Source organism: Lissotriton helveticus, chromosome 4_1, assembly GCF_964261635.1.
Source record: "Lissotriton helveticus chromosome 4_1, aLisHel1.1, whole genome shotgun sequence".
Taxonomy (NCBI): Eukaryota; Metazoa; Chordata; class Amphibia; order Caudata; family Salamandridae; genus Lissotriton; species Lissotriton helveticus.
In genome coordinates, this window is record NC_136063.1 from 1,249,128,154 (window position 1) to 1,249,151,764 (window position 23,611).

At 47.9% G+C, this 23,611-nt stretch overlaps 1 protein-coding gene across 8 annotated transcripts in view; it reads left to right on the forward strand.

Moving 5' to 3' along the window:
• Positions 1-23,611, forward strand: part of LOC144827482 (cytochrome c oxidase subunit 4 isoform 1, mitochondrial-like) — an 821,858-nt gene that overhangs the window by 714,298 nt on the left and 83,949 nt on the right. For all 8 annotated transcript variants that reach the window (XM_078685775.1, XM_078685774.1, XM_078685776.1 and 5 more), the window contains one exon: positions 17,597-17,728. In XM_078685775.1, the coding sequence (XP_078541901.1) occupies positions 17,597-17,728 (132 nt within the window). The remainder of the gene's footprint in view (positions 1-17,596; positions 17,729-23,611) is intronic.

Sequence of the window (23,611 nt, forward strand, 5' to 3'; positions counted from 1 at the left end):
TAAATATACATTCAGAGGAGTAGTAAAGGGAAACACATGATGCATAAACCTACACATTCAGCGGTGTTAAGAACAAAGCACATGATGCATCACAAACACATTCAGAGGTGCAGCGCTAGGAGACACATGACGCCTAAAACATTCAGAGGTGCAGCGCAGGGAAAGAAAGACACAACTCAATAGCGCAAAGACACATGATGCCTAAAACATTCAGAGGTACCAGAACAATACAATAGCGCAAAAATCACATGATGTCTAAAAACATTCAGAGGTGCAGGAATAACACATGATGCAAGAGAACACATTCAGAGATGCAATAACCATACAATTGCGCAAAACTCACATAAGCCACCACCTGTGGCAGTCCCTAGGCCAACTGGCCTTGTTGGGGCTAAGACGCCCTGTGTCTCAATGTCAGGGGCCTAAACGGTGCAGCTGCCCACTAATTGCTGGGCAGCTGGGAATCATCAAAACTGCGCCAGGGCCCTCACTGACCCTTAGGCGCAAACTGCACCCACTGCTGGCAAACTGCGCATAGTCAAACGTTGGAGCCACACAGGCTCTGGACATCACCCATGTCCCAAACGTTGGAGCCACACAGGCCCTAAACAAATATGCCCCCTGGGGCCCTCAGGCTCTGAAAACAAAAGAACTGGCCCTCAAGACTCTCAGGGCTCGTAAAATAAATGCCCCCACGAGCCTCTCACCAGCTCGTAAATACAACTGCCCTCAAGAGCCTCACTGGGCTCTAAAAAACGATGTGCCCCCTAGAGCCTCCGTGGCTCTAAACACAAAATGGCCCTCGAGCCTCGCTGGGCTCGTAAATCAAAAATGGCCCCCTAGAGCCTCCGTGGCTCTAAACACAAAATTGCGGGCATGGAGCCTCTCAGGGCTCTTCAGGAACCACTCTCACCAGGCTGGAGCGGCCTGCTATCAAGTGGGGCCGCTGAGGGTGAAGGCACCGGCAAAGTGCCTCCTCACTCCCTCTCCCTCCCAGCCGGTTTCAACTCACCGGCTTCCATGGGGGGGAGGGAATCCTCTTCTTGCTCCGGTCCCGCTCCCTCTCTCTCCGGGGCTCCCTCAGCACACGGGAGCCCCAGCAGCAGGCCACGCTTCCTCCTCTCTTCCCGGGGCTCCCTCCAGATCACGGGAGCCCCGGGCGGCCATCACCACTCTCCGGCTCGTCTCCTCGGCCGCACGCCCTCTCTCTCCTCGGCCGGCCGGACTGGCCAACCAGAGCGCGGCAGCGGGCGGGACTTCCTCCGGGAACCGGAAGTCCCGCCCCACATCAGGCACTCCGGTGCCTGGCTTCCTGGTCGCGGCGCGAGGGCCGCGGCGGTGATGATAAGTGGCAAAACGAGGGGTGGGCACCCTCGGCTGGCAAAATAAGAATAGAAACGGGGTGAGCACCCGTTAGGCAATCACATAAATGGGGTGGCACCCATGAATAAAAATAATGCGATATCGGGCACCAAGCAGGGTGGCACCTGCAATTCCCCACGCAAAATGCGGGGCGGGGAAACGCTCCCCTAAAGCAAAAAGCGCTCCCAAGCGCTAGGAAAGCAGGCAGAGCGCTCCCAGGCGCTCAGGGGGAAGCACAGTGCTTCCAGGCGCTAGACAAACAAATCAAGCGCTCTCTGCAGGAAAATGCAGCTTCTCCATGCTGAAAAGGTCCCAGAGATTCCCAGGGGTCAAAGCCAAGTCCCCCCCGTCAGCCCAAGCAAGGCAGTGGGGTCCCCCAGGAGTCCAGGAAAGGCCATCAGGTGTCCAGGGGCTGGGCAGGGCTCAGGGATTCCCCTGAGCCCAAGCAGCAGCACGTCCCTGGCAGATTCAAGTCCAAAAACAAGAACATTTTGGAAGGGGACACAGCCCCTTCTTATACACATAAAAGTCTTTGAAGTCTTTGTGCAGGCAGTGTGAGAACCAGCTAGAACTGGTTATAGGGAAGTCCCTTCAGTATCAGGGACAGAGGTGACAGTCGCCCAGCGGGGAGGTGGAGCCAGCATTGTGGTCAGGCAGGCACAGCCCTTCACTATCAGGTGCTATCTCCTCCCACTTCCCTGGCAGCAGATGCTGCCTTTCATCCACGGGCTGACTCAGACAACCTCCTGGGGGCTCTGCAGCCCCTGTCACACTCAAACCAGATGGTCAATCCACAAGCAGGCCCAGGCACTCCTGGGCCAGGCTCACCAGCCAATCACGTGCCAGCAGACTCACTACACAAATATGCCAACTTCTAAAAGTGGCACTTCTAGACTAGACACAACCATGCCGCATACACCATTACGCAGCATTCAATCTCACGAGTTCACACATATCAAACTCGACCCTGCACTCCCCACACATCAGGAACTACCATGGGCATACATATTCCCCATTCATTCCTATGGGAGGGCAGGTCACTCACCACACATACACAGAGAGCTCACACACTTTACACTGTACCACAGTGAAAAAGTGCACAACGGCCTAAAACCATCAACACCAGGTTCCAGAAACAGGCTAGGAAAAAGCAAAAAGTTTCGGGGTGAACCTGCCAAAAGGGCCAGGTCTAACACAGCCCCCTTCCAGCCAAAACGCAGGGTAGACCAATCACTCCACTGATGGGCTTCCTTGCTTTGGGCGACAAAACACGGACACAGGCCCGCACGGCAGGGACACCCTCCTGTTTTTCGCCACTCTGAACCCACATGTACTTCTCTCAACAAGAACTCTCTGTCTCAACTAGGATACCCCACTGGTACTCCCTAGTCATCAACAGCCAGGACCAGGCCCTAGGCCATCCAAATATCACAGGTCCTAACCAATCCACAGAGTGGGGGGCAGTAACCCCTGGCACACAATAGCCATTCTCCACTCTCTCTCTCAGTGTAGCTACAACTACCACTGATCCTTCAACCTAGGGACCACACCCCCAGGCTGACCAGAGGTCACGGGCAATAATGCCCCGCCCTACCTCTACTTCTGGGTTTCCGCACCCTCACCCTCACAGGGAAGCACTCACCAGAACACAACTCCTACCAGATCAGGTCCTTTCTCCATCACTGGTCTACCACCTGGAAACTATTTCACTTCTGAGGTAGAAAGCACACAGCACAGTCCCTCTTCAAGCAGGTGGGGGGACACAGCACACAGCAAAATCCCCTTTCCTCTACCTTAGTAAAAACAACAAACTGCAGGTGGGCCCCAGAACACACAGCAAGGGCAGCCCCCTCAGTCTCTTCAGCTGATCTACTTTGGCAGAGATTCCTTCTTGACCTAGAAGTTTCCTAATCTCCCAACCTAGGAACTAAACCCTCAGGTTGCACCGGGGTCAGAAGTACACCGTCCCTCTGCACCCCCTTCCAGAGTTCTGCACCCTCCCACCTTGGAGCGGTACCTCTGGAAGCCAAACACCAGGAACGCCGGAGTTCTGGTTACAGACACTCCCCGTCCTTTAGACACAGGAAGATCCTCCTCAAATGACCTGTAAGTACAGCCTAGGCCCCTGACCTGGCGCTCCCCTAGGGAACCATCCAGGCCCTGAGACAGGGTTTCGGGCCAACGTGGGACACACCGTCCCACACTCACTCTGACTCCACTGAGGCAGGACGTGAGCCCCTACACCCCTACCATCCTAATGGGACCTAGCTGGGCTACACATGAACCTCTTCACCTACACAGGATCATCAGATACACAAGTCACTACTTTTAGAATCACTCCCTAATGTCTCTGCAAGACATCTAGCACACCGCCAGACATCCACCTTTTTGTCCAGTGCCTCTGCAGGACCTCCTGCACACCACCAGAGGTACACCTTACGTGCAAGCTCCTTAAAAAAACCTCACACCAACTCCTCCAGTTCAAGACACCACTCATCCACACACTCCCCCTCCAGACTGGTGAGACAGTTCCTTACTGACTCTGACCTTCAACCTGTCACCCTCTTACTGAGCACCAGGCACCATACTCTGGGAACTGGGAATGGGACTTCACGCACTGGACACATTTAAGCTGCCACCACTGGATCCTACCATACTGGGGAATCCAGACACACACACTACACTCAGGGGATAACCACCCTCCCAAGAAAGTCACTTCTCCTCCACACTCCCTTTCTTCCATCTACCCACACAGGGACAGGAACAGGATTGGCCACTGGACCCAGCAAGGGATTCCTAATCTATGGGAACCTCCCCCTCTACTGGCACCCCGCCCTGTCATTTTCTCTCATCTGCCACTAAACATAAAGCGCAGGAACACCATCTGAAAATGACACTCTTGAGGAAAAACAAAATCACAAACAATAATCCCAAACATGTGACTATCTGAAAAATGCAGAGTTTTGTAATGTAGCCAGTTGTCGCTGTGGCACTGCGCAAACACAAGTCCAAATCCGCACCGCTGACCAACAATGTTAGAACTGGCTATTTCTGGTAGGCTAAGGCTGACGCCAAAGCCAGGCAGAAACCACCATTCTAGTCAGGGCAAGGAAGTCACACGCCAAGATAACCCCTGCTCACCCCCTTGGTAGCTTGGCACGAGCAGAAAGGCTAAACTCGGAGGCAATGTGTAAAGCATTTGCGCCAGCACACAACAGCAACAACATCCTAGGCACACCACAAAAGGGACTCCACACAAGGTTATATAAAAATAACTTCTGTATTGTCAAAACATATCAGATAGAATCACACATGTACATTGTGCCAACTGGCACGGGCAATATTCACAAGGGATTATTCACAAGACAGGGCCACATGGGCCACTGTCAGAATCAACACATTTAGAAATAATACTTTGTAGATCATAGAGAATAAGATATAAAACAAAATAACAGTTATAAATAACATCCAGTAACTTCTGGGAACAGGTAAGTACCACCTACGCAACCCTAACCACCTTAGGAGAATGTCACGCAGGGAACCAGGACCTCACTAGGACCACCTGTATTAGAAAGAACAACCACCTAAGAATAAAATACATTTAGGGGTATAAACAAGAACACATTACCCATGATGCATGAAACACATTCAGAGGAGTAGTAAAGGAAATCACATGATGCCTAAAAACATTCAGAGGTGTACGGACAACCACCTAAGTATCACACAGCGTTTAGGGGTCTAGGAAAGAACACATTACCCATGATGCATAAATATACATTCAGAGGAGTAGTAAAGGGAAACTCATGATGCATAAACCTACACATTCAGCGGTGTTAAGAACAAAGCGCATGATGCATCACAAACACATTCAGAGGTGCAGCGCTAGGAGACACATGACGCCTAAAACATTCAGAGGTGCAGCGCAGGGAAAGAAAGACACAACTCAATAGCGCAAAGACACATGATGCCTAAAACATTCAGAGGTACCAGAACAATACAATAGCGCAAAAATCACATGATGTCTAAAAACATTCAGAGGTGCAGGAATAACACATGATGCAAGAGAACACATTCAGAGGTGCAATACCCATACAATTGCGCAAAACTCACATAAGCCACCACCTGTGGCAGTCCCTAGGCCAACTGGCCTTGTTGGGGCTAAGACGCCCTGTGTCTCAATGTCAGGGGTCTAAACGGTGCAGGTGCCCACTACTTGCTGGGCACCTGTAGACAATCCCAAGCGCCTAAACGGTGCAGCTGCCCACTAATTGCTGGGCAGCTGGGAATCATCAAAACTGCGCCAGGGCCCTCACTGACCCTTAGGCGCAAACTGCACCCACTGCTGGCAAACTGCGCATAGTCAAACGTTGGAGCCACACAGGCTCTGGACATCACCCATGTCCCAAACGTTGGAGCCACACAGGCCCTAAACAAATATGCCCCCTGGGGCCCTCAGGCTCTGAAAACAAAAGAACTGGCCCTCAAGACTCTCAGGGCTCGTAAAAGAAATGCCCCCACAAGCCTCTCACCAGCTCGTAAATACAACTGCCCTCAAGAACCTCACTGGGCTCTAAATAACGATGTGCCCCCTAGAGCCTCCGTGGCTCTAAACACAAAATGGCCCTCGAGCCTCGCTGGGCTCGTAAATCAAAAATGGCCCCCTAGAGCCTCCGTGGCTCTAAACACAAAATTGCGGGCATGGAGCCTCTCAGGGCTCTTCAGGAACCACTCTCACCAGGCTGGAGCGGCCAGCTATCAAGTGGGGCCGCTCAGGGTGAAGGCACCGGCAAAGTGCCTCCTCACTCCCTCTCCCTCCCAGCCGGTTTCAACTCACCGGCTTCCATGGGGGGGGGGAATCCTCTCGTTGCTCCGGTCCCGCTCTCTCGCTCTCCGGGGCTCCCTCAGCACACGGGAGCCCCAGCAGCAGGCCACGCTTCCTCCTCTCTTCCCGGGGCTCCCTCCAGATCACGGGAGCCCCGGGCGGCCATCACCACTCTCCGGCTCGTCTCCTCGGCCGCACGCCCTCTCTCTCCTCGGCCGGCCGGACTGGCCAACCAGAGCGCGGCAGCGGGCGGGACTTCCTCCGGGAACTGGAAGTCCCGCCCCACATCAGGCACTCCGGTGCCTGGCTTCCTGGTCGCGGCGCGAGGGCCGCGGCGGTGATGATAAGTGGCAAAACGAGGGGTGGGCACCCTCGGCTGGCAAAATAAGAATAGAAACGAGGTGAGCACCCGTTAGGCAATCACATAAATGGGGTGGCACCCATAAATAAAAATAATGCGATATCGGGCACCAAGCAGGGTGGCACCTGCAATTCCCCACACAAAATGTGGGGCGGGGAAACGCTCCCCTAAAGCAAAAAGCGCTTCCGAGCGCTAGGAAAGCAGGCAGAGCGCTCCCAGGCGCTCAGGGGGAAGCACCGTGCTTCCAGGTGCTAGAAATACAAATCAAGCGCCCTCTGCAGGAAAATGCAGCTTCTCCATGCTGAAAAGGTCCCAGAGATTCCCAGGGGGCAAAGCCAAGTCCCCCCATCAGCCCAAGCAAGGCAGAGGGGTCCCCCAGGAGTCCAGGAAAGGCCATCAGGTGTCCTGGGGCTGGGCAGGGCTCAGGGATTCCCCTGAGCCCAAGCAGCAGCACGCCCCTGGCAGATTCAAGTCCAAAAACAAGAACATTTTGGAAGGGGACACAGCCCCTTCTTATACACAGAAAAGTCTTTGAAGTCTTTGTGCAGGCAGTGTGAGAACCAGCTAGAACTGGTTATAGGGAAGTCCCTTCATTATCAGGGACAGAGGTGACAGTCGCCCAGCGGGGAGGTGGAGCCAGCATTGTGGTCAGGCAGGCACAGCCCTTCACTATCAGGTGCTATCTCCTCCCACTTCCCTGGCAGCAGATGCTGCCTTTCATCCACGGGCTGACTCAGACAACCTCCTGGGGGCTCTGCAGCCCTTGTCACACTCAAACCAGACAGTCAATCCACAAGCAGGCCCAGGCACTCCTGGGCCAGGCTCACCAGCCAATCACGTGCCAGCAGACTCACTGCACAAATATGCCAACTTCTAAAAGTGGCACTTCTAGACTAGACACAACCATGCCGCATACACCATTACGCAGCATTCAATCTCACGAGTTCACACATATCAAACACGACACTGCACTCCCCACACATCAGGAAATACCATGGGCATACATATTCCCCATTCATTCCTATGGGAGGGCAGGTCACTCACCACACATACACAGAGAGCTCACACACTTTACACTGTACCACAGTGAAAAAGTGCGCAACGGCCTAAAACCATCAACACCAGGTTCCAGAAACAGGCTAGGAAAAAGCAAAAAGTTTCGGGGTGAACCTGCCAAAAGGGCCTGGTCCAACACGCGCATGTCGCTGTCCGGCAGTCACAGACCCCCAAGGTCGAAAACCAAACTGCACTGTTGCGGTGTACTCCAGCACCACTCATGCAAGGAGAAGGCACACTTACTGCTGGGCCATGGAGATTACACAGAGAGCTTGTCTCAGAGTCAGAGCTCAAAGACAATATGTGAATCGTCAAACCTGCAAAAAGTCTCACAGCAACCTGCTTCCTGAGCTGTAGGTCAGAGGGTAGTATTTGCATTGCATTTCGTAAAGAGATTCGGAATAAACCAGTTTACAAAGAGTTTCACCTAGAGGTTCTTCTGGAATGTATCTCATTAGGTGAGGTATATCAACCTTAAATCTTGAACAGTAAGGTCGTCATATTACCAGGCTTTCAGCACGGCACTAGATGTCGACAATCACCGCAAGATCAAACGTTAAGATGGAGCCCAGAAACCAGCAGAAGACGAGGTGGTTGCACTGTATCCTGCAAGAAAAGTAAAAAGGAAGCACAAGGGATTATTTGTTATAGCCATGTTTATTTGGCAGAGACTTACAAGAGCTGTCTTCCATATGAGATCCTACAACACAAACATGGAACATATGCGATGTGCCCTAAGCTACATTATTACGGTACTCTCAGAACCTTCTGGAATGCTCAAACACGCACCCAAGTTATAACACACATCTTCCTCCCAGTCTTGTCTTGTGGATGCAGCCTTGTTTGACCAAATGGGCATCTGCTAAATCATCGCTCAGATCTTGCCTGACCTAGACTATAACCTCCTCATCAACAATGTCCTTCTGGGATTACCCTTCCATCAGCCTGACATCCAGCTGCCAGTCTCTGTGCACTAAGATGTTGTCTACCAGCCTGTCGATGGTGGTTCTTATTGGCAAAAAGCTCATCAATAAGAGAGGAAAGCAGTGTTCACTACCCAAATGCTGTAGCTTATTTCTGATAATGAGTACTTCCCAATCTGATTCTCGAAAAATACTTGGAAGAGGGTGAAGAACAAGAGTGTATGTTTCCACAAGCATGCATAGATGATGACAAACATTGAATATCGGGTATAGGTGATTACAGTTTACAAATTCTCCTTTATCACAACAAAATCTACTATCAGATAATCAAATTGATTGAGCCTCACCTCAGTTCTGTGTAATTGCATCTTTCAATATTTCGTCCTTGCAATGAAGAACATCAGAGATTGTTCATCAACACACTGGTCACAAAAAACTCAGTATCCATGTCAGCGGTGGTTCCTTTGATTAGAGACAAACAGTTCCTGGACTGGAAATAATCCCTGCCAGGAGCCATGCAGAGACCTAAAGCACATATATCCTTGGGAAATGTTCCTATGTGTAAACAGCAAAGAATTTTCATCCACACAAAGGTCATGGTGAACATGATCAGTCAATCAGTACTAGTAGAGTGTGGCTTATCACCCGTGAGGGTATCCAGGCACTGAATGATGTCTTTGTCAGGGGTTACAGCAGTAGGTGGGGTTGCTCCCAAGAGCCATGCACAGAGAGCCAGAGCACACATCTCCTTAATGGAATGTTCCCATGTGTAATCTGCAAAGTCTTTTCAGACACTTACAGGTTTTGGATGGCATGGGGAACCTTCTGTCCTTGACAGGGGTTGTTCCATTGATCAGAGCACACTGTTATGGAAGTGGGATGGGTCTCTCCAAGGAAAAATGCATAGAAGACCACTGCACACATCTCTTGGGGGAACATTTCAACGTGTAAACAGTAAATCTGTTCAGCCACACGCAGGTCATGCTGAATTTTGTGTCTCACCTAGGTATTATTCCATTGATTGGCATTGGATTGGAGTGGAAGGCGTCTTTCCCAAGAATCTTGTATAGAGGGCCAAAGAACAGATCTTTTATGGAGGCGTTCCATCCGCTAACGGTAAAGTCTGTTCAGCCACACAGGTTATGATGAGCATGAGGTCCCTGCCAGGGGTCATTCCATCGATTAACATCACTCAGTTAATTGATTTGGAGTGATCTCCTGCAGGTGTCATGCACAAAGACCAACAATATGCATCTCCCAAAGGAATATTCCTATATGTGAACAGAGGAGACAGTTCTGCCTCATACATTTCATGGGGAACATGGTGTCACTCCCAGAGGTTTTTCCATGGCTAGAATGATAATTTATCTGCCTGCAGTCATTCACACAGCTTTTTAGAGGTGGGAAGAAGTTCTGTTTTTTCATATGGTGATGTGCTGTGGTCCACATCTGTGAGAAGTTGGCCTGGTATATGCTGTCCACTAGTTAAAGTGGGCACCTTGTACCAGTCCAAATAACCCTTATGGTGATTAGGTCAAAGATAACCTTTATTGAAAGCTAGCCTAGTGGTAGCTATGGAGAGCAGCCTTCAGGCTAAGTCTTGAAGGAATGTTAAGCACCTTGTTTTACCAGAATGCAAGCTTACAGTATTGGTTAAATGAAAGGGAAACCACCCGGTAGTTATAAAAATATGTATTTATTATCTATAACACTCTCTAGTATCCTCTACATGAGAATAGAACACAAATCAAATAATACAGTTGCAAATAATCAAACATGAGTAGCTCCGTAAACAGTGGGCTCCAGGGGGAGACCAACCCATATACTAAATAAGTGGTACAAGAACCACGATTCGGGTCTAGACCTAGTCTAGAAGGTGTAGAATCGCTGGGACCCTAAGGAACCACCCAAAGTGAGTGAGTAGGGACCCCGCGGAGGACGGGTGCAGTGTGAGAACACGACCGCGTGCTCTGTACAATTCAATAGGAAAGTCGCATTGGAAAATTTGAGATTAAGGACCCTTCCCAGCAGATCACGAAGACAACCCTTGAAACTTAAGAGTTTGAAGAGCCACCCCACCCATGAATACCTTTATATCAGAATTACCTATCCCAGAGGAGCCGGGTGCATAGGCACGAAGTGGCGTCGTAAACCCTTGTCGTTCTCTATGGATGGCGACAAAGAAATGCTGCTGCTGGAAGTACGAAAAGTGTCCGGTGGAATCCAAACATGGATTCTAGATGAGAAGAACCTGAAAGCAGAGGGGACAGAGTCTGGGTCACTTTGGAGTGACCAAGGGCTCGGTAGACGAATGCCCACAGATGTTGGGTGCTTCCGGTGTGTTGACGGTGATCTTGAATCTTCAGCTGCGAGGACCCTGAGACATCTAGGACGACCAGAAGCCAGAGGCGAGCTGTCCCACGAAGGATGTCAAGTGCTGAGTGGTCAGTGAACGGCGGGAGCACCAACAAGCCTTGGCAGTGGCAAACAACATCGATAGTCAAATTCGGTGTCGGTCTGGCCCAGCAAGGACCAGGAGACTCACCACAGCAAGGGGAGTCAGGGCAGGCCTGGAGCAACCAGGGGAACCCAAATAAAGCAAAGTTGACCCTCAAGTGAACAAAGAGGCCAAAGGCACAGGAGTCACAAGGGGACCTCAGGCGGTTTCACAGGATACCAGCTAGCAGGGCAGAGTGCGAAGATGTCGGAAACCTTCTCAGAAAAGATGGGCTGGGCTCAGGGCTGCAAATTGCCCAATGCAGGGAATTGTTGCACGACAACAAGCAAAGCATGTGCAGCTGCAAATGGAGGCGTGTACAAGGGTACAGGTATACAGTCTCCCCACGAGGGATATCCGCCTCAAACTCAGTGAGAGGGCAGCTAAACCTCGGAGACTTTCAGAAACCCACCTCCTGTGTTACTGGAGCCTTCGGAGTCCACAGGAGCTCAGGAGCAGCAAACTGGTCAGATGCGTTACGGTGCCTGCATTTGCAGGTGATTGACTCCTTCACCCCAAGGATGTCTTGGAGGTCCATAGGGTCCTGCACGGAGCCTGTATGGATCACGACAGTGGCTAGACTGGAGATGGCAAGGGAAGACGAAGTCGAGCCCAAGGGAGGTCCAGCGAAGTCCAGCGTGTCCAGACGGTCGAAGTGTAGTGGTATCTTCTTGCAGAACCTTATCCACGTAAAATCTCATGTCCTGTAGCCTGGTAATCCATTTTATATCCACGGTAAAGGGTTGGACAGCATCTAGGGACCCTCCTAGGGGAGGGACAGGACAGAGGGGTGGCTACACCCATATCCTTTGTCCAGTTTCGCACCAGAGCAGGAGCAAATGGCTCCCAGAGCTGGTGTGAGCTGGACTATGCACAGGGACACCAAATGTGCCCCTCATGCAGACTTTCTGGCATGGAGACCGTGCACCCACCCAGCCCCAATACACTAAATCCTGTCTGGGAGGTAGTCACACCTCCCTGTGACAGGATACCTATTGTCCGACCTTCCTCTGCTCAAGCTTGGCTCAGCCGTAGGATGGCAGACTCATGTCTGTGGCTGGCAGCATCCATTTTGTGCTGTAAGCCTCGAGAAAGTTGGTACTGGTAGACTTAGGTACCCCCAGAACCTCGGTTCTGAGGGGAGGAGTCATACCTCTCACACAAGTTACTGGTGTGGAGGTATGATTCCAAAATTTTTAACACCAAACACGAAATACTTCGTTGCATTCGTTTTCGAGATAGCATTTACTGCGAGATTATAATGCACCTCTACCTCTATGTCTGGCAGTATCACATACAGGGGAGAATTACATATAATTACATTGTAGTAGTGCTAAACAACGTTACGCAAACATGATTTATTAGTCTTGCATACAAAAAGATTCCATTGTTTCAGCACTACTACATTGTAGTAGTGCAAAACAACGTTACGCAAACATGATTTATTAGTCTTGCATACAAAAAGATTCCATTGTTTCAGTTTGTAAAGATTTATGATGCATCATGGGAGTGTGAGGAGTTCAAGGGGAATGAGCGAGGTTTAGTATGCCACAGGTGATAATCAGAGTTGCACTAAGTGGGGAATTCACGGAGGGAGGAGTGAAAGCCACGTTTTACAAAACCGAGAGGATGCAAGAGAGATTATTTTGCTCTGAGCGGGAGGAATCACGCTGTTTTAATGACAGCAGGTAAGCCAGGAAATGTTTAAAAGTGTTTTGTAACGGGAACCAGTGAAAAGTTTAGATTTATAGAGGGACAGCTAATTATTTAGAGAGCAAACAGTTGGTTTCATAAACACAGTGCGTGCAACTCAGCAATGTGTTAACTCGGGGTTATGTAAAGTGAATATTCGTGTGTAATTTGCCTGAAGCTTATTTTAAACACAATTACATAATGTTAACCTTGATAATAATAATGATGTACATGATATTGTGGTTTTACCACGGGTGGACGGAATCTTAATGGATGTATTTTGTACTTTCAGTTACCCCTGAAGAAAGGCCCTAAGTGGCCTGAAATGCATTGGGTTAAAATAAACTGCTTTTTAAATGGATTTTGGCATCAGTACGTGTTTTTGTCAAGAGGTTCGGATGGCCCAACACTAACATGAGAAAATTTGGAAAATTGCGTTTCCTGGTTTGAGGTTGGAAAGAAGGATGAATGTGGAAAAGATTAAGGATTATAAGCAAGAGTAAAAAGATGAAACATTGAAGAATGAAACATATGGCTGCAAATGCAATTGAATAATGCTGTGCCACGAGTTGGAACAAAAAGGTGTTCCATATTAATGTTGCATATAGGGCTACCTTATCTCTTCTACAGTTTTCGTATCAGTCTCGCCCCGCCACAAATGCTTTTAAAGAGCTGAAATAGAAAATGGCGTTCCCTTATCCGTCCCTCCTAAGCACTCTTATGAAAGGAATGTAGCGGCATTAGATATGGGAAAGTGGTGGAGAGGGGCCCTGAGTGGTAGCCTCAGAGATGGCAGATTTACGAGAAGGTTGAATTTTTCATGTTTGTTTCCTGGGACAGCTAAGGCAACTTCCTGATTACGACACCAGTGGTTCTCCAGTTCTAATTGTAGATTTCCACTTTGCCAGCTGTGTCATCTGCTGTTCGGTTTTTGCACGTAGAGGACATTGTCTTTGTTTATTTAAACATTTAACAGACGCACTGTCCAAGGATTTGTTTTAAACCCTCCTATCACAAGACGATGTTTCTCTGTCATCAGACAAAGATGCCATGTTCCGTTTTGTGAGATAATGTCCAGTTACAGTTCCCTTTTGAACATTTTTGAGGCAACAAAAACAATGTCCAAATCACGTGAGATAGGAAAAGACACAGGGACATGTATCAAACTATTTTGTATCCCCAAACGATGCAAATCGGTAATTTCGCCATTTTGCAAATGCAAAATAGCTTATCAAGATGTATGAAAGGATTTGTAGTCGCAATTTTAGGTAATTGCAAAAATAGTGATTACCTAAAGTTGTGACTACAAATAGGGAATCCTTAGCACATGTACCAAGCATTTTCTAAATGCAAACTCTGCAGTTAGGAAAGTGCCATGTAGCGCATTACTTTCAAAACCATTTGCACCTATGGACCTTTAGGCCCATAGGAACAAATGGAGTAGTATTACCTAATAGCGATTCCCTATTTAGCAAATCGCTATTTGGTAATATTAAGGAATTACTAAATCTTTTGCGATTCCTTACATACATAGTATTTTGCGATTACCAAGTAGCAGTTCGGTAAAAATTGCTGTTTTGTAATCGCAAAATGCTTTTTTGATACATTTCGCCCTCAGTCTGGGCGATATTATCGGGTGCAAAAAACCCTGTGCAAAATGACATTTGCGCTAGGTGCTTACAGTTGTTTTTGGGGTTAGTTTACTGAGAAGTGCTAGTTTGAGTAATTCTCGATATGAATTTACATCTGCTTTGTGTACCTTATTATCCCATAAATAGTTTGCCTCCACTAGTGCCACAAGTGAAATGCTGGTGGTATCAGCACTTGGAATCCCAAGCGAGTGTGATGATTGCTGTAAATAGGCACAATCACAAAATAAGGCATATATGCCATTTAAGCCTTTTTATACCTTATTCCCCCAGTAATTCCAAATTTCTAAGGAGACTATAAAGGGCTCATATGTAATCCCCCAGTACTTTCTCTATCGAAGCAACGGGTCCCCTGGTATCGGTGACTCAAGGGGCAAAGTTACCAAGAGAATTACCCAGGCATTCTTAATAAGGGCCATAGATACACCGAACTACTTTCCTTACCCTGATGTTGGTACTGAGGACCATAAGGAATTGCATCACACAAAGCAGTATGGTTCTGTAGGATGTTCAGACACCATTGCCCAGTTGGCAAATGAGGACATTTACTGCAGATGGCCTTGACCCTTCCATCAAAGACAACTCTCTTCATTGAATCACAAATCGTCAATCAGGCCTCGACAGTTTAGAGAAAATCTATATCTTTGTCTATGTCAAAGTCTCTAAACAATAAATTCTAAACATTCAAAGTCATAACTTCGTAACACCACCATCGCCCACGCTCAGTCAGCTTTGTTTGATGGTATCTTTGCTGAAGGGCTATGCTTCATCCTCCATCATTGGCAGATAAGTCAGTGTTGTGGGTCCAATTGCAAGCAATTCTGCCAGTTCAGAGATTTTATTAAGCTAGGCTAAAGCCAACATCATAATGGGAACCTAAGGGAATAAGGCGGGGCATGAGAAGTAACACTTGACCTTGCTCTCAGACTGTTTTCATGATAACCCATTTTTGACCCAAATACCATTAGATCTGAGTCATCATTGCTCCATGAGTCCTATTAGTGGATGGATTAATGTTCACAGATTCCCCAGCATGCTTCGTCCAGGTCACCTCTGCCCCGTAAGCACCTCCGGAATATCTACTGGAGGTTCATATGGTCCTCATTTTGAGAATATTAGAACAGGACCCACCCTTACCTACTAAAAGGGGAGGTTATATTTTACTCATTACTCCCTGGTAATGGGAGTAATGAATAGTTTTGTTCTGTAGATTTGCAGAATGCATACTTTCATGTAACCGTCTATCAGGAGCAAAGGAAGTAAATTCTCTACAAAGTGGAAAACCAATGCAACCAGCAGAAGACTCTGCTTTTTGGTTAGTCCTGGAGCTGGGCATCTTCACAAATATCTTGGTTGTGGTAGGTGACTTTCTACTGTTGCAAAAGGTCCACTGTTACCGTTACCTGGATACTTACCAGAGCAAAGCGTAATTTTGGGAGCCATGGAGTGAGCCTGGCATTAACCACCATGACCACTTTCAATCACGGGCTTTCAGCAAATGAACAAAAATCCTCCCTAATCCTTTCAAGTGGATCCAATCATCACAGTCATTCTGAGGTCTAGATTTTCAAAAACCTTCACTCTGCCTCCTTGCCCCTAGATTAATTTTTAACCATAAAACAAACAGCGGAACACATGTTGAAGTTTGATAGTCTTTTGGCATGGTGGTTTCAGAGGCTTCTTGGAAACAGGAACTGTGCACTGGGTAGTCCAACATGCCGAGCACCATCCTGTGGTGACTTGGGATTCGAATCTGCTCCTGGCCAGACTAATGCATAGACCATTCAAGTTCATAGTGCCTTGGAAATGAGGCTTCTCTTCTGGAAGACAATCTTTCCAGTTGTTGTTACTTGAGCAAGGCTCTTTGGTAAGCTTAAAACTGACCTCTGAATGATAGCTTGTGTTCCCTTAGTAGAAGGTGGTACTAGAGACCTCCCTCTCCTAAAGTTAACAAGTGTTGTCTGCATTACACCTACCAGGATTTCTTCCTTTGGTCTTCTTTTGTCACTAACATGCTTGCCAGCTGAGAAAACTGCAGAATATTGGAGCAATTTATTTTTTCATATTGTACTTAGACAGAATATTGACTGTCTGTAGTACTGACAAACCAGGTGTTGCTTTTAGAGGCAGCCACTCCGGGCAAGCTGCTGCTAAGGAAATCACTGTTAGATAGATCTATGCATCCCAATGCCATATATCTCTGTTTATTTTGGGAACTTGGCCCAAAGACATTTTCTATAGGTATGGGGAGATTAAGTGATCTGCCTAGAAAGGTGAGCTGGGGCCAGGACTGGAGCCTGGTTCCCCAGTTCCAAGGGTAGCAGCTCTGGCCGTCAGGTCACATTTCAGGGCGTACCCGTAGTTGCTTTATACTTGTTTCATGGATTTGAGGTTAGGCGCCTTGATGCCTTCGGGCTTAGTTGCGCATTATAAGATTTCGTTCATTTCACATTTCCTCCATCTCTTGTCCCAGCACATTCAACAAGAGCTAATACAGTCTCAAGGATTTACTCCAAGTATGTGCTTGCCATAGAGAGTTGTACAGGAGTCACATAGACTATGCCACATCCATTCTATATGCACTATTACTGGCCAAATGACTGAATAAGTTAAGTGCATGCTGCTGTCATCCGGTATTAGCTGCAGATCATAGGCTTGAACCAATCAAGGCAGGACCTTCATTCTTTCAGGGTCATTGAATATCATTAATTTGTGTAAGTTAATATGTTATAAAGTGAGCCACGGCCCGTGCACGTAAGAGCGGTGAGGCCGGGTGTGGGTTGGCTTTTCGATTTGAATAGGCGGATCACTGACAGAATTTCGAAGAAACAAATATTGTGTAGACAGAATATCGTGTCAAAAATATCGAGAAGGTAAATGCAAATAGGGAAGCATAGATTCACTATTCCCAACTCCACATCTACTTAAAAGATACATATTTCATCAAGGTACTTTTTACGTGAAGTTAAGCATCCCCACAAAAACTTGCCTTCACAATATTCTTGCTTTCCATATTCTTGACACAATATTTTGTCCACAAACACAGTTAAACCCTAAGACTCAGTGTGACAGAAAAACATGTTCAGTAACGTGTGTCGCTGCATATTTTTGAAAACTCTTGGGTGTGAACGTTGTACTTCTCCTTCCCTGTGGTTCCTTCATATTGTATGCTGTTGTGCATTATCATTCTAGAGGGTTGAAAACGTTTATTTCCTTCTGTGCCTTTTCTCACAGTATATCGCATCAGCTTTGAGCGCTCCTATGAAGAAATGAAAACACGCTCCAGCGACTGGAAGACAATTCTTGGGGGCATCTTCTACTCCATTGGCCTCAGTGGCTTCTTTCTCTTGTGGACACGACATTATGGTAATCTTTTTTTTATATAATTGCAGAAAAGTGAAAGTAATCAGGAATTCTCAAAATACCCTCTCCCATGCTGGTGATGGAACCGCTCCGTCACCAGCCTCGGTCGCGCTGTGCTGGTGACTGAGTGGTTCCGTCACGGCCCAGCCGACGTGCCTGCACGGCGCTGATTTCGCGCCTGCGCGGCACATTCTATTAAGTGGGCGGGGCCGTCACGGAACCGCTCCGTCACAAGCACAGGGCGCCCGAGGCTCGTGACGGAGCGGTTCCGTCACGAGCATGGGAGCGCCGCACGGCACCCCCTCCCCCCTAGCACTGCGGCGGAATTGCCGCCGCAGTGAAGGGGTTAAAGACAAAACATAATGTAGGGTTATTGTTGGGGAGACCATAACAATCTGTTTTGCCCATTTGTGTCTTCTCAAAGATCAGGATTTCATGTGTGTATCTGTCTGCTGCCAACCACAAAGACGGGGAAATGAAGCAGGATCCTTATTACATTTTGTTATCATAGGCCCACTATGGTGGAACCTTGTAAGTGGTAGTTTGGGAATTTCACCTGGGGAATGCGAGTCCTGGATAATTTACATTTTGTCCCTACATTCATTTTCATAATCTTCTTTATTCGATTTAGAGTGGTGAATCCTAAAAGTGTGCATAACAATACATTTAGAAGACTTAAAACATTTGTAATTTAAAAAATAAAGAGTACAGATAAAAAGCATTTGCAATTTAGCATACAGCAGTTAGTGGCTTCTTTCTGAAAATAGCAGCCCTCAAGAATCTAGCTAATAGAACACATGAATACAAATTTGGGACTGATTGTAAATATAAATACGCTTGCCTACATTGTCTAAAATGTAGTGAATGCTCCGTTGTCTAGGGGTGCAAGTAAATGGAACGAATCATCCCGTTTTCAGGTGCTTGTTACTTTCATGAGATTTGCTGTTTTAATTCTGTTACATGAGTCGCCATCTTGTTCATAATGACTTTCATTCACTGCTGCATTAATATCCATTAATTGACCAGGAAACTGGAATGCTCGTGCAAGCAGAGCCCCATCATCTAATTTTCCACAGTTTCAACTAACAGTATGAACCTTGCAATGTTGTTCGCCATAAAAATCTGTTTAATTAGCATTTTGTTACAGAACTTAGTAGATTTTAAACTGTTAGAAATTGTTGAGTCACAGGACAGGGTAGAATGAAAAGTTCCCTGACATTTATTTTTCCTTATAGTAAAGGGGAGCTGTTCTAGCGATTGTTGCACCCAGGAGCTAGCAGCAATTCAGTAAAAGATGTGGAAGCTTGAATTAACTGAGGAAGCTCTAGTCAGTTACTTAGTGACTGTGGGGCCATGGAGAGTATATGTGCGCCTGGTACAGTATGTAAGTGCTGTACAGTGTCATCTGTAAATGTTGGTTTTCCTGTAATGTGAGCTTAGAGTAGCTGACACTTTATTTGGTAGCTGTCTGTTGCTGGGCGGGTTCCAGTGACTTCTGTACAGCATTGTGCCTTTTTACTGTCCGAGTGTCGCTGCCTCCTAAATGTTCTTCTCAGTGAGTTGGCGCTGGGTCTGAGGCAGTCAGAGATTCTGGAAATGCTTCTGAGCCGAATTAGGGCTTGTAATTAGAGTCTTCCTCAGTGCAGGCCCAGTCTGACTGCACTCCATCCCTTAGCAGTTTCAGTGGTGTGCTATACCTGAGTGCCACTCAACCCCTACGTGTCATGAACATATTACTGCCTGCAGGCCCACCCCCTCGCTTCACGGTTGAGCCCTGAAGGTACATTTCTGGTCTTGTTTGAAGATCTAACTGTCAGACTGGTCAAAGGAAGACACAATAGCTGACAGTGAGGATGAGGTGATTACAGCCCAACGCGCTTCAAACTTATCAGTCCTTGATCTCGTGCATTGGTTGACCTGAGATATGCCACGCCCATCATTGCCCCCTGGAATCTGCAGTTTGTAGCATCTCAGTACTTTATGATAATCCTCAAATAGGTATGTATTTAACCTTCCATCATCACCTCCAGCAAGTTGCCGCTGATATTCAGCCTAGCAAATGTTCTGTGAGCAGGCTACCATTTAAAGCCCCACAGACCTGTGAAACCTTCTCGCGGTTGTGCGTCATCCGGCTGGCTACCACATTATGCAAACGCACAACTCCGCCAAAGAGAGAAAAGATGCACTCCTCATTACAAGCGCCCTTTATCTGCAATGGGTTAGGCAGCTCTATTATCATTGGTGATTACAGCCCAATGCGTTTTAAACTTTTCAGTCCTTCATCACAGGCTTGCTTGAATCCAGTGGCAAAGTGAGCAAGGAACTCACGTCTGAGCATACCCTGCCAACTTATGGCGAACAAAGCGGTACAAAAGAAGGTGGTGATGGACGGAGCATCTGAATCAATCAAACACTCTCACCCAGTCAACAGATCTGGGTTTAATCCATCACCGTTCTTTAGCCCACTCTGCCACCCCAGTTCAGACATGGCCATATGCAAATCAGTCTGACCCTGTGCCTCATGGGAACAGTCCAGCCCGAACTGCCAAGCCATGCCTTCCCTGGACCGGAAACAAGCTTCCTAGGACCGGTTTCTGGAATTTCAGCCGTCTTCAGCCAGGCTTGCTTGAATCCAGTGGCAAAGATGTTATGTTATGTTATGTTATGTTATGTTATGTTATGTTAAAAGCATTTATACCGCGCACGGTCACCAAAGGTTTCATGGCGCTCAAGACAAATGCGGGAGAGACAATGCTGCAGAAGGCTCAATAGGCTAGCTTGAAAAAGTGAGTTTTAAGTAGTTTACGAAAACAATTGTACTGAGGACAGAGTCTAAAACAAGAGGGAAGGGAATTCCACAAGGTGGGGGCCAGAAAGGAGAAACATGTTATGTTATGTTATGTTATGTTATTATTATTTGTACCGCGCACAGCTGCCCCAGCGAAGGGGCATCCTGGCGCTTTGACAGGGCAAACACAACACAACACTAAGAAATTCAGAGGGGGTAAAAAGACAGCAGAAAAACTTAAGCAAATAAAAGCGTCTTGACGGCCCGTCTGAACTGGAAAAGGTCATCAATCGCCCGGATATGCGGAAGAAGAGAATTCCACCACCTAGCCGCCAGCACACGGAAAGAGCGACCACCAGCTCTGACCAGTTTAAAACGCGGGACCACCAAGAGATTCTGCCCCAAAGATCTGAGGGTACGCGAAGGAACATACGGCGTTAGCAAATTCTCCAAGTTTTTGGGAGACATACCTTTGAGAATTTTAAACGCAAGGCAAAGAACCTTGAATTGAATCCTCTGGGGTATGGGGAGCCAATGGAGCGAGTGCAGAGATTTGGAAACCGAGCACCTCCTTGGCAGACCAATCACTACTCTGGCTGCAGCATTTTGGACTCGCTGCAGCCGGGTAAGTTCTGCCTGATTAATCCCGGCTAACAACGAACTGGCATAGTCCAGCCGGGATAACACTGATGCTTGAACCACCAGTTACCTGGTGGAAGCATCAAAAAACTTAAGAATAGGTCTGAGCCCTCTAATGATGCCATAGCAAGAAGCCGCCACCTTCTGGGTATGGCAGATGAAACCAAGGGTCGGGTCCAACCACACTCCCAAATTTGTTATCTCCGATGCTGGGAGAGGAGTCACACCTAACTCAGAGGGCCACCATTTGTCACCCCACAACGCCACCTGCTTGCCGACCACCATAACCTCAGTCTTCTTGGTATTTAACTGGAGACAGTTGGAATTCATCCAGTTAGCCACTGCCCGCAGACCGTCACGAAACCTGGGAGCCTCCATGTCTGAGTCCCCACTCAGCGTGACCGCCAGCTGCGTGTCATCAGCATATGAGACCATCGTCAAGCCCCATTGCTTGACGACCGCAGCCAGCGGTCTCACGTAGAGATTGAAAAGAGTGGGACTCAGCGAGGAACCCTGTGGGACCCCCAGGGCTAACGGGTAGGGTTTAGACTTGCCGGGCGGGATCGCAACCTGAAATGACCTTTCAGTCAGGAAGGATCGAAACCAACATAAGGCCGAGCCCGTGACACCCACTTCCTCAATTCGCTGAAGCAAGATCCCGTGTGAGACCGTGTCGAACGCGGCACTAAGATCTAATAACAAAAGTGCCGCCGTCCGACCCGCATCAAGCACGGACCGCAGATGTTCGACCATAGAAAGTAGGGCCGTCTCCGTGCTATGGCCCTGACTTAATCTTAAGGCTCAGCGAGTCAAAAACCTCCATGGAAAGGGAGGGCAGGATAGTAAGACAATCGCTGTCTCCCACCATACAACTGACCCGGTCAGGAATTGAGGAACCCATCGAGAAAGTTCTATAGATGGCATGAACTTTCTCGAGGAAAAAAGAGGCCAACGTCTCACAATGGGAGTCTGAGCATATTTCCAGCGTCGTTGTCCTCTTGGCCATCAGATCCTTTAGCACCTTAAAAATAAGTTTCGCAGGATTTGCACTCTGCTGAAACTCTTGAGCATAAAAGGCTGCTCGTGTTTTACAAACCGCCCTATGGTAGACTTTCGTTTTAGCCAGATAACATGCTTTTAATGCCGGATCAAACGATTTTCTCCAAAGTCTCTCAGCCTGTCTACAGGCTCTTTTGAGAGACGCCAAAGCACCATCATACCATGGGCTCAGCTCTTTCGGACGGCACTTGGACCATGACACAGGGATCAACAAGTCCAGAGCACGTGAGATCCACTCACAAAAGGAGTCGTAACCGCGGTCCACATCAATAAAAGGGCTTAACGGTGTCTCCTCTAACAGATGGTAGAAGTCCTCCAATTTTAGTTTGTTCCAATGTCGTTTAGGAACTGATCTATTTTGAGATGAGAAAGGGGGTTCCGACGTAGAGCATGTCACTTTCACCAGCATATGATCTGTCCAGACCATCTGAATAGGAGGGGCAACCCTGACTCCCTCTAAATTGGTAAAGAAAGGGTCAAGGATGTGCCCATCTCTATGCGTGGGGAAAGTAACCAGCTGGGGCAGTTGTAAAGCCTCTAGATCAGTCAGAAAACTCCCGATGGAGGGCGAGGAGGGGCAGTCAAGAAGAAGATTGAGATCTCCAACAACGTTAAAATTACCACATCCTAGTGCCTCTGTGCTAATTAACTCTTGGAGACCGTGTTTTTTCCTTTTGTACCTAGGGATCGTAAGCAGATTATGAGAGGTGGATCAGAGTGCTCTAGATGGAGTATAGCGCTGGAGACTAGAGATAATAAAGGCAGGGGCTTGGCCGATGAGGGCTTTAAACACCAAACAACCAAGTTTGAACTGACAGCGGTAGGCCACCGGGAGCCAATGCAATCTGTTCAACAAGGATGAAATGTGTTGGTGTTTCGGGAGATGAAATACCAATCTAGCCGCCTGATTTTTCACCAGCTGTAGCCGGTAAAGATGATAGGCCGGGGTACCTACGTAGAGGGAGTTGGCATAGTCAATGCGTGAAGTCACCAGGGCCATGATAACCAAAATAAGTGCTTCAGTGGTAAGGAACCTACGAATTTTGCAGATCCAGCGAAGATGGAAAAAGCAGGATGATGTTACTGCATTAAATTGGGGTCTCATAGACAGATCATTTGCAATGATGACACCAAGACTCTTTACCGACTTGACAGGGCAAGGTGGAGGCCCAAGGGAGGGGGGCCAGAAGCTGGAATTCCAAGGATTGGCTGACCCACCCATCAATACCAACTCCGTCTTATTTGGGTTAAGCTTCAGCTAACTATACTGCATCCACTCTGAAATCTCCAGCATGGTTGATTGAAAGTTGGAACAGGAAGAAGGGGAAGAATCCACGGGAAAGATCAGTTGAAGATCATCCGCGTAGTTCAAAATAGTAACAGGGGCGTGACGGAGGGAG